Genomic DNA, 11,689 nt, shown 5'->3' with positions numbered 1-11,689 from the left:
CACGAAATCTACCAACACGTGATCTAATTTTGAAGATTTCAACGTGATTATCTCAAAATTGAAAACGGTTCATTATTTTAAGAAACAAGTTTCAAGATATTCCATTTCTAACATTTGAATCGCAAAAGAAAAAGAAAAACAGAGACATCCCACCTCACCCGTTCCATACCTTCTTTCACCCTCATCCCAATTTGCTTTCTCTTGCGACAAGTGTCACGCGCGAAACCATTTTCGGCCGTTTTCCTGGCACCATGTTGCGCCACGTGTCACACGCAGCGTGCATGCTTCACTTTGCTAAGTTTGGACTTTTTTTTCTGTGATTTCGTGTATGTATTAGAAAGCAAAATAAATTAGGAGAAAACCATGGCCCAGGCGGCAAGGCCCAGGCCCAGTAAAGGCGCATCTGGGCTTATTTTGCTGCGTATGCTCGCTCCTGGTACCCAGAGCCGAACGAGCAAAATCCCAAGAACCCTAGCCCCCAAATCCCACAGAGCTCACTGCACTCCAGCGGCTTCCCATCCAGCTCCCCTTCCTAGCTCGTGCCGACCATGCAAGTGTGAAGCCGATTTGAGCTGCACCCAATCCTCCCATGGATCTCAGCGTCGAGCAGCCGAAGCTTTCGGATGCCGACGGCGGCGGCGGCGAGGACCGCCTCAGCGCTCTACCGGACGACGTGCTCATACACATCCTTGTCCTAGTCGACGACGCCGCCGAGTCCGCTCGGACCAGCATCCTGTCCCGCCGCTGGCACCGCCGCCGCCTCTGGGCCCTCCTCCCGGAGCTCAACTTCAACTTCATCGAGCACCGCCGCATAGGCGACGCGCTCGCAGCCCACGAGGCACCGGGCCTAGGCCTCTGTCTTCGCGCTCACCAAGGACGCGTCTCCAGAATCCGCGTCGGCGTGGCTCCCCATCGCCGCGCGCGACCTCTACGGCCAAATATACCTCGAGGTGGTGGTGCGGCCGGAGGAGGCCGAGGAAAGAGGCGGCGGCGCCATTCATCTGCCTTGCTTTCACAAGGCTAGCTGCATCATCCTCAAACCCGGGTTCCTCCGCCTCGCCCTGCCGCCTTCCGGAGTGTTCGCCCGGCTCAAAGATCTGTGGCTGGTTGACTTCCAGGTAGCAGCGCATGGCCAGTGCGGGCTGGGCGATCTCCTCTCCTCCCAGCGGTGCCCATCCTTGCAGACCCTGGTCGTCCGCAATGCCCGGGGCCTGGACAGCTTCACCATCCGCCATGACTCTCTTCTGGATATGGAGCTGTCGGATCTGGACCGCTTACAGCAGCTCACTGTCGTGGCGCCGGCGCTCCAAAAGTTGAAAGTCTGCGGCTGCTTTGCCGACCCTCCGAATCGGGACATGTCAGCTGCCAACGTCTCAGCCCCTCGGCTGACGAAGCTCGAGTGGACGAATGATTACGATCCTAGCTCTATCCAGATTGACATCAAGAGGATGACGCTTCTCGAAAGGCTCAACATCCAGCTTTTTATTCAAGGCGGGCTGGAGGGGGATTCTCAACACAATCACTATTGCATGATGCTTTTGCGGCACTTTGGCCGCATCCACACTCTTGATCTCCTGATTACATACCCACCGGTTAGTCTTTTCTTATGCCATCGTAGTAATGTGTCAATAGATAATGGGGAAAACATAGAGTCTCAGCTTAACGAATATTCAGAAAGCTCTCACTTGTTTCGGTTCGATCGTTACCATGCAACATGGCTCATTGCACCCAATCCCATTCTTTCCAGTAGTTGACATTAAATTCACATACTAGCATGCTACACCATTAGTTATTCAAGGTGCTTGAAATCTACAGAGTAGGGAGAATTTGATCATTAGTACTCCCTTGAATACCCCCAAACCAAAACCCTCCATCAGCAAACTGTTGTATATAATTTTTTTTCTGGGACTTGCTACAAATCTACAGGGGATATGTGCTGGGCCATACATGATGGAACACATGCCAAGGCTGCCAAATATTACATACTTGGCACTGTGTGTAATGGCATATGGGCATTCTTTTGGAGCCAGCTCATTTGATGTTCTAAGGAGGTGTACTAGTGCAAAAAAGCTGGATCTTTATTTTCTGCCAGAAAAGGAACTCGAGGTAATTTGGTTATCTAATATTTGAGTTGTCAGAGAAGTCATGTGAAGGCATATGCATTTCTAGGCACGTATAGGTTTGAGCTGCTTTATTGGTCTCGTATTGACACTTTGCTCCATTTATCATGTCTATCTTGAATATATGGCGTATGTATGTATCTCTAGATGAGAACGCTTGCCTCTTGTATGACAAAGCAACATAATGGAGTACATGAAAAGGGTTGCTGACTTGGCAATAGGTTTTATTTTAAAAAATCACCAATCTGATGGAAATGGCTAACTAGCAAGCTGTGTTGATGTTTCTAGCAAAGAAATGGGAGATGGCTTTTCCAATACCTGAGGATTTGTGCACATGTTATAGTTACACTTATGGTACCAATGTCCATTGGACTTGTATGATCATCTTAATTTCTTCGGTAGGTTGGCTTCGTAGTCCAAACTAATTTCCAGGTGTTATTCTTATTATGTGATATAACCCTTGCTTCAGGAACAAACTCCGTGCCCATCAGGTTGCACCTGTGATGAGCCACCAGGCTGGAGGACGGAGGAGCTTGCGTTGAATTGCCTTGAAGAAATAGTAATCCTCCGCATGAGGGGTACTGAACATGAAGTTGCCCTCGTGCAGCGGTTATTCCATTGGGCAACATCCCTAAAAAGGCTGAAAATAGATTTCCATGAATTGATCCCTGAAAGCAAGGTCAAAGAGCTCCGCCAGTTATTGCCAAGCTTCTCCAGGCCAGACGTATGCATAGACTGGTCGGATTTGTAGTAGAAAAAAATGGAAGCTGAACTTTCATTTTGGTTTGGCACAATACTTGTAAGTCAGGTTTCATGTGGGGCGGATCGTCATTTTGGTTTCGCACAGTACTTGTAAGTCAGGCTTCATGTTGTGAGTCTGGTTTGATGACGCTTCCTCCAGCTGATTAAGTTTGACTCGAATTTCCAGGTTCTCTTTTCCAGAAATTGTCTGCTCCTTCCAGTTTGGTGATAGAATAATGTCTAACATTTTGTGATCTACGAAAAGAAGCTGCATCAAGAATCTGACGTCATGCATCTACAGTGTCCTGACCGAGATACATAAATTACAAATAATTCATGGTAGCAACAGCAGGCATATCCTATGCCACGTTCCATATACCAGAATATGGCACGAGGGACTGCTCCAAAGTTAAACAGTTAACCTCTAAAAATACTATTGTTGTATGTGGTGAACCTTTAATGTTAACTCATGCAAAAGTTGCTTTATGGTTGGAAACACGTTTACTCAAGTCTTGTGATGGGCCAGGTTTATTAACTACAACCTGGCATTCTACTTCGTCATTGACTTGGTTCGCATGACCAAATAACACTCATGTACACACATGTACACAGCACTTAATATCTTTGTTTGAACAGACAGAACAAATTTCGCAGAGTGCAAGAAGGATAAAGGGAACAAAATGCCATATCATCTTAAAAATAATCTCAAAATGAAAATTCAGTTACATAACTTGAAACCATCAAAACCTTTCAGGGAAGAAAAGAAAAACATCAAAAATAACACAATGATTTTACAACAGATCAGCGGTGTATCTTCATGCAGTTTGATGTCAAACGTACTGCCTCAGTTGACTGAGAGCTTCTGGTGTGTATTTCTGGGTGGCCCACTGTTGATCTCCCAGTCATGACAAATGTATTATTTCGGTTAATGGTTGCATTTTTTTTTAGCTGGAAGCCAATGATTGCATTGAAGGCAAGGGCATAATGATCAAGTTCTTCCCTCGTATATTACATCTGCACAAATATATAGAATGTGATGATTAGTAAAATGAGTGTATGGAGTTAGGCCATAAATTTTGTAGTTCTTAACTTCCTATACATAAGTATACGATCTATTATTATTATACTAAGTGTGAACTGTGAAGTGTAAACTTGTCCCGATATATGACTGCTGACTAACTCTCTGGATTACTCTCATTCCATTATACTAGTAGTTTAGGCGATCACAAACATGTGAGATTGAGAAGAGAATGTGCAGATGACTAGAGTCGGAACAAAAGAAAACAGAAAACATAGACACCGGAAACTTTACAATGCTCATTGTATATTTCTCTCTATTAACGGCGAAGGTCAGTTAGCGAAAAGTTTGTATGTTGCAAAGCTAAAACATTATTGGAACTCTTTGCATTTCAGATCTTTAGATGGTTAGATCAACTGTAAGGTTAATTTTCTAAGAGATATTTGCTTTACTGCATCATACTTGGACGACAAATTTCAAAACCCAAGGTACATCCGTACATGGAGCTCGTAATTTAGCAAACTATAAAAGGAAGCAACTCACTATAGCGAGCACCATGAACTTGCTACAAGGTGTTTACCTTGAACATGTCACCGAATAGTCCTTCCAGAGGGTTCTGTTGCCGTATGCCATAAAATTTTGCAGCTATTTCATCCAACACCTACAAAAGGTAACCATACCATCATGAGCGCTCTTTAGATTTGCATTCCTTTTTTGTTTTGATTTCATATGGTAGCTAGTTAGCTCCAAGTCTCCAACATTAAGCAACAATGAGACTTAAGGGTTTCCACCCTTTTCTTTTCTTTTTCTTTTTTAGGAGGGCGATAATATTTAATAACAAACTCTTGTAAGAACAGGTGGTAGCAGTTCATAGATTTGCTGATGAACTGCCGGTAAACAAGGTCAAATGTTTGTGCAAATGTGTTATGCGATTTGTAAGTGATCTAAAATCATCTTTCACGGTTCACACTATTTCATAAAAAATATTGTTTTCTAAAAAATATTACGTCTGTTTCAAAATATAAGCCTTTTTAGAAAGCAAATTTACCTTTCTAAAAAGGCCTATATTTCGGAACAGAGGTAGTACAACTTATCAGTTCGTCACTTCGTAGGGAGCTGCAACATTTGACAGTAGCCATACCTCCTCAAATACAGGGTCTCGATCTGTACTTGTCTTGTACTTTTGTCGAAGTGTTTTAAAAAGAGGGTAAGCATCTCTTTCAAGCCTGTAAACATCTGTTTAGTATGGTTCATAACGAGAGAATAAAATGATAAAATAGCTCTTAATTCTACACTTTAAATAAGAAAACAAAGCTACATAGCAAATCTGGATTTACATATGGTGACAAATCAAGTAACAAGAAACTGTTAAATTGTGATATCAGTCGTTGACTCATTTCTGACATGGGCATTTGAACATATCAGGTTGGTAGGGTATGGAATAGGAGGATTTGCAATACCTAGAAACAGTGGTTTTATCTTTCTAGCGACAGAAGTACAAAAACATATGCAGCTGACTGTCTGCGAGCTATCATGTAAAATTGCAGCATTTATTCCACAATAATTCACATGCTGATGTATGAGAGCCTCATGGGACAAATATGCAGATGTGGAAAGGACACATGAATGACAATGCAAACCATAAAATATGAGGGACTTACGTTTGTAGAAGATACTTGATAAACTGGATTAAATCTGATTTTGGAAATTCTAAGTCAGCAGATTTTAGTTGCTCGTTCATCGCATCCATGAGCAAATTTGCGTCTCTGAGATTTCCTAGTGATAAGTACCTGAAAGAGAGAACAATATATTAGAAAACCGACATCTCCACCCCCAAATATCCCAATAAAATTATATCCAAACACTGAGACAGTTAATTTACAGTTTTAGTGTTCTCCTGTATGCATTTCAATAAAATCACATGGAGCATATTGAGTTGAGGCAGTAATATCGTATTAAATGCATCCCTAACACACTGCTAACTAACCTATATGTATCATTGTAAACAGAACAAACACTAGACAATTCCCTGCCAAAATCAGTCTCTGTCGTACAAAGTGCACCCTTCTTTAATGGGTTTCTCAGACTTTCCTCTGATACTACAAGGGGTCTCTCCTGTACTATGGGTCATGGTTCCAAATTAAGATAGGGATTATCTTGTCAAGAAAATAAAGATGCATTAGCTTGGTTCAAGTTAAAGATACTAAGATAGACATAAACTAATTTCATGTCTGTATAGAAAGATTAGTAGCTATTCTTTATGGGAAGGAAGTTACCAATTGCTAGGGTGAGACCCATCTATATAATGGGCTTTTACGTTACATTTTCAGTTAAGCAAACGTTCAACCAAATTATCTCTCTCTCTTTCATATCTCCATCTACCTAGCTCTATATTGTTTCAGCCTTCCTCTTATTTCCATCTACCAATTTCTTCTTCTCTATCCCAACTATTCTCCCCTACCTTAGCCCTTAGCACATAACATCTCTAGAGTAAACAAGAAATAAAGGAAGCAAATCTTACATTAGAACACTACGTGCAATTGCAGTATCATCTTCACCAGGGTAGCACTGTACAATAAGGAAGAAAAAAGATGAATATGATTATATAACATACTTTCAAGTGCTTCCATTTAACACCTAATTAAAAGCTGGACATGAATCTTGAAGTGGGACCGAAGCCACAAACAGACTGGCTATAAGACAGCAAGTGACTACACAAGCTTGTGCTTGTGTTCTCTTTCTATAAATTTTGGCAAAGGATGACCTACAACTCATACACGAACAAACCCATTGTACAAAACAAATTGTTGTGGAGAACAGGGATTTACTAATCCTATCGGGCAACTACGAGCTGTACTAAGCAGCACATAAAGGAAGCCACCTGTTTTTCAATCCTCGACTATCAGCTCAAACTTCTAATGGATTCTCCCAAACTATTTAATCTGGACCCTCCATCTTTACATGCCATGTAATCCTCATTGGCTGGCTAGGTTGCACTGACCTGCTTTAACCTCGGTTTCTAACTTAGATGAAGGCCAGCATGGAAACTGGTAAGCAGGTAAAAACCTCAAGAAATTGTCCAGTCCAACATCTCTCTGACACATTCACTTGTTTTCTCCCCTTCTCTCGAATCTGAATAGAGGATGTGAGGACCGCTCACCGACAGGGAGGTGGATGAAGAAGATAGAAGAAGAAAACTATTTGGAGGCTGGTGGGTGGGCCCCACACATGGCATCCATGTGAACATAAATGAAACGAACTACTTCACATAGGATATAGGAGCCACAACAGCAAAAGCAACCTGTAAAACCAACCAGGGGTACATTCATGGTATGGAAAAATAGAGAGTTTTAACTAAACGGTTTTGGAGAGTGGCCTGGAAAAACTCGGACAATAGCTTGAAAATGATCTTATTGTACAAAAGTAATAAAATCGCTATGTACGTGAAAGGCATTGGAAATATTTTGGTAGGGTAAACTATAGCCATCTCTCATAGAAAAAGATTTAGCATTTCAAACATAATTACCTACTGCTGAGAACAAAACCATTACCTTGCCCATAAAGTTTATCAGCATAGAAGCAAATTTTTTAGGATCATTTCCACGCACAAAATGACTTGATACCTTAGTCATGTCCTGCAATGAAGGTCACTCCACGTTAAACTGTAAGCATAATTACAGAAGTACAAAAAAGTAGTAACAGCCCTACAGCAGCACTAACACATAAAAATCGTAGCTCTAGCAAGTTTTCTCTGTTTCTTAACAGAAGGCATTCTAGCTTTCTAAATTTATTCCTACATACACAGACACCATTCTTCAATTTAGAGATAGCTTTGCACCATCTAGTACTAAATCAACAACCACATCATCTAAGAGCAATAACTGGCCTAATGAAAAGGGTTGATGCGATCTTTCGTAGGTGTGCCTTGGTTGATATGCAAATTCCTAAAGTGTTGCCTATTCAGGAATGCAGGGAGTAGAAGATATCCACAGTAAGCCCGAGAGTAATGGACAGTGTACCGTTTCTGGAGACTCGGAATAAATGTATTCAGCCAACATAACATGCAGCTCAGGAGATCCATTTCTTGATGGCCCAAACTCAACAGACCACCTTAATAACGAGATGATTCATTGTTAGTGCATAACAGCCAGAAAGGGGAGAAGGAAAACACCTTATCTAATAACAGAGTAAACACCACAAAGATTTAAAGGGCTTATGGCAATGAGTCTTGCATTGCAAATAATTGCGGACAATTACTTCACCATATCATGGTAAAATCTTGTTCAATTTACTCAAGGTTAAAGACGTAGCAAAACATGTGATGAAGCAATTATTGAGAGCATAAGTATTCTATTGTTCTTTTTAGCTTGAGAGAAAATCAAAAGGAATCAGATGTTTCGAACGATGAATGTTCTACCATGTTAAGCTCATTAGTCAGTAGTCACCAATGCTCAAGAACTGAATTTACAACTGCAGGCCAAATTATCTACGCATTCAGTAATTTGATGTATCCAGCTACTGGAAATAATTGCGGTGAAAAACACTACCAGTTTGGATGAAGTTGACTAACGCTTAGATTTATTAAAATCAGTATACCTTACCTGAGAGCTGCTTTCAGAAATGATGAACAACCCTCAGCACGCACTTTCGCAGCAGAAATAGCTTCGGATAATTTCTGCCCGTCATCATCATAATCATCTCCAAGGAAATGGGGCATATGTATCCTGGGGAACGCCTCATATATCTTTCTGATACGACCTACAGTTGATGCAATGCAATACAGTTACGATCACAGAAGTGACATCTAACCCCCAAATTAGAACATGACAATATTCAAAAATTACAAAAAAAAGAACAATGCTTCATTCAGCTGACTATGAGCCACAAAAGGAAGAAATATTATTTTCTGAAGGCAAAGTACTGACTCTAATTAACTCAGTAGGAGAATTACAAATGTAAAACTTACCAGATGTTTCTTCATTATAAGGAAGTTGTCCTTTCACAAGAGTATCCACAAACAGCACAGCGAGTTCAGCACCGCAAGTTACCTGAAATTGGTATTGACAAAACTAAGATGGAGATCTTTGACCAATAAATGAAAAAAAAAAACTATTTGAAGCATCATCCCGTTAGTCAATTTGATACTAGACTAGAATAGTAACTTGTTAGGCACCCCCTCCACCCGCCCCACACATCTGGTAAAAAGGAAAAGAAGTGCTAGTAGCTGGTTTCGCAAAGCCTCTACCCTATAACCATAGAGACATACTATGGAGGCAGAAAATGCATGCCTTAAAATAACCAAGACAACTTCCATGTTTTTTTTGCTTGCTGTATAGCCTCTGGATTTGGAGAGAGAATATGTGTAGTTGGATAACATCACATAAGAAAAAATGAAATCGAAGGTTAACATTGAATTCATAAAGATCTTTCCATTTAGCGATCTACCAAATTAGCTGTTGACAACAAATGTTAAGTTGGCAGATGCCAATAAGACAAAGAGTTAACCTGCCCATGCTTCAATTGGATTGAAGCTCCTGACTGAAGGATGTCCAAGCCTTCCTTATACCTTTGACAAGTAGTGTATCTGCATGTAATGGCCCGAAAACAAGTTAGAACAGCAACTTAATCTTCAGTTCTTGTTGATTTTATCCACAATATGCATCCTGAAGCTACAGTTACGTGATTACTCTGTGAAATACTCCTTGTGCTCTTAGCCTAAGACATACATGCACATAGGGATATAAACGGAGCGGAAAAAGATGGAACTAAGTGCCACCACATCTGTCTTCATAATTTTTTTGCAGGCGGAAACGAATGCAGATACCCTGGAAACGAATACATAAACAGATACGGACCGAATATGGTGTGGATGCGGATACAAAAGCGGAGGACGGAGGCCGACAAGCTGGCAGCGTGGTGGCGAACCGGTGTCCCTAACCCTAGGATGCACATTTGCGCCTGCTCGATTAGAAGAGAAGGCCCAAGGGATTAGGGGATTAGGTAGTATAATAGGGATTGGCGGAGATCACCGGCAAGGGCCAGCTGGGCTAGGCCAAACACAGCCCTGCCAACCACACTAAACGGAAAGTTCCGTATTTGCCGGAAACGAAAGTTCCATATCCATGGCTATTCCGCCATAAAAAGCCATACAGTTTGCACTTCAGAATTTCCGTTTCTGTTTCCCTGTTTCCATATTTCCTCTCCATGTCCTTTATTCCCGCAGAAAAGTCAGAAACTTTCCGCTCTGTTTTCATCCCTACATGCACGCTCCATGTGTGAATGGCACTGGCCAGTGGCCATTGTGGTCATGTCGAACATAACTCTAGTATTCATGTTATCCTATATCCAGATGCAAAGGTTCCTGACTTTATTTTGCTCTGAATTTTCTTTCAGTATGTCCTGGCGTGAGCTATTGAGGTTATTTAAAGATGTTACATTAACTGCCAGTTAGCCATACCTACTCAACAAGGATGTCACACTGAACTCATCTAGTGGATCCAATTAAGGGTAAACGTGAAGAACTAACGGTTATCTTTTGTCGAAATGTTAATCAACCCAGAAAATATGAGAACTTGCAAGATGGATGGAACTAGAAATAGTGGAAGGCTGAATATGATCAAAGGAAGGGAGCCAACCACCGTGGCTTATGTGAAATTACATAGCCGGTACCTTGCACTGGTAGACTTGTACATCTGCTGTGCTTCGTAGTAATTTCCCCCTTCCACCATGTTCTCAAGCCTTTCAATTGTCTGAAAGAAACCACAAGGCATGATTACAAAGGGTCAAAAGCTGATGAGAAATAAACCTGCAGCCGACCAATCCCGGCAAGCTAATTTCACCGTCAAGAATGAAAATTTGTCCTTTCGCCTAACGGAGCAATTGGACACGAATCGGAACTTTGAACCCTAATTTGAACGTATTCTACAACGGGATTGGGAGCCAACTACTCTGCGGCGCTTGCACACCGAGATCCAATCCGCGTGTCGCGTAAAACGGCCGCTTCCTCGCCCCAATGTACGCACGCGTACGAACACATTGGGGGCGGAGGGCAGAAGGAGAGGGGTGGGAGGGATCCGTCACCTTCTGGGGAGGCGGCAGGTCGCGGCGCGAGGCCGACCTCATGTTCAGGCTCAGGGACCGCGACATGGCTCTCTCCCTCTATCTCTCCGGCGCCTGAGCGCGGCGGTGGTCGGAATCGCGAATTCGTTCGACCACGGCGCGAGCTGGGCTCTCCGGCTCCGGCGTCGGAACAGAAGAGAAGAGAATAGGTGGGCGGGCGGGCGCCTATCGTGCTGGCGCGTATCTTAAAGCGCTTCTCCGTTTTACTCTCCGTTCCGTATTTGTCTTCCAATCCCATCCGGAACCGGAATTGACTTTTTTTTGTGGGGTTGCTTTGCTTCACGTGTGACCGTTGCAGCTTGGTCCGATTCCGACGTGCATTGGACTCGTGTGCCAAGGTTTCTTTTTTTCGCAGGTCGTGTGCCAAGATTTCTGAAGAAAGGGTTGTACCTGCTACGGAGATTTTTCGCTCTAAATTCGCATTCGTATATGTTTTCGAGGATATGGTATGCAATTTTTGAAATTCGCCTGATACAAATGAGGATATGGATATTTGTTAGGCGGATATCCGACGGATATTTCATTGCTATTAACTGGCGGATTCAGATTATCCGCTATGTTTGGCGGAATATCCGCTATTTTTTCTGAATTATCCTGAATCCTCAATTAGGATTATCCAAATAAATTAGTCTAGTCAATAAAATTATATACCCAATTAATCAATTGAACTATTTAGTTGGTCAAGTCACCT

General features: G+C 42.2%; 2 protein-coding genes across 2 annotated transcripts; one reads left to right on the top strand and one right to left on the bottom strand.

Moving 5' to 3' along the window:
• Positions 1–418: 418 nt before the first annotated feature.
• LOC124662056 lies at positions 419–2,951 on the top strand. The gene is made up of 3 exons (XM_047199942.1): positions 419–1,592; positions 1,927–2,106; positions 2,590–2,951. Exons 1-3 carry the CDS (start codon positions 1,251–1,253, stop codon positions 2,869–2,871), a joined length of 804 nt encoding a protein of 267 aa, XP_047055898.1. The 5' UTR covers positions 419–1,250; the 3' UTR covers positions 2,872–2,951.
• A 577-nt stretch (positions 2,952–3,528) lies between these two features.
• Positions 3,529–11,104, bottom strand: LOC124665682 (protein GET4). Its single transcript, XM_047203073.1, has 12 exons — positions 10,960–11,104; positions 10,549–10,628; positions 9,385–9,463; positions 8,846–8,927; positions 8,481–8,637; positions 7,899–7,989; positions 7,431–7,514; positions 6,401–6,447; positions 5,541–5,669; positions 5,021–5,105; positions 4,460–4,540; positions 3,529–3,875 (listed from the first exon to the last, which is right to left on the bottom strand). The coding sequence occupies exons 1-12, from the start codon at positions 11,023–11,025 to the stop codon at positions 3,870–3,872; spliced, it is 987 nt and encodes a 328-aa protein (XP_047059029.1). The 5' UTR covers positions 11,026–11,104; the 3' UTR covers positions 3,529–3,869.
• Between the last annotated feature and the right edge of the window lie 585 nt (positions 11,105–11,689).

The sequence above is a fragment of the Lolium rigidum genome, chromosome 6 (assembly GCF_022539505.1).
Source record: "Lolium rigidum isolate FL_2022 chromosome 6, APGP_CSIRO_Lrig_0.1, whole genome shotgun sequence".
In the NCBI taxonomy this organism is placed as follows: domain Eukaryota; kingdom Viridiplantae; phylum Streptophyta; class Magnoliopsida; order Poales; family Poaceae; genus Lolium; species Lolium rigidum.
The sequence above is the reverse complement of the archived record's forward strand: the minus strand, read 5'-3'. Positions and strand labels throughout refer to the sequence as shown.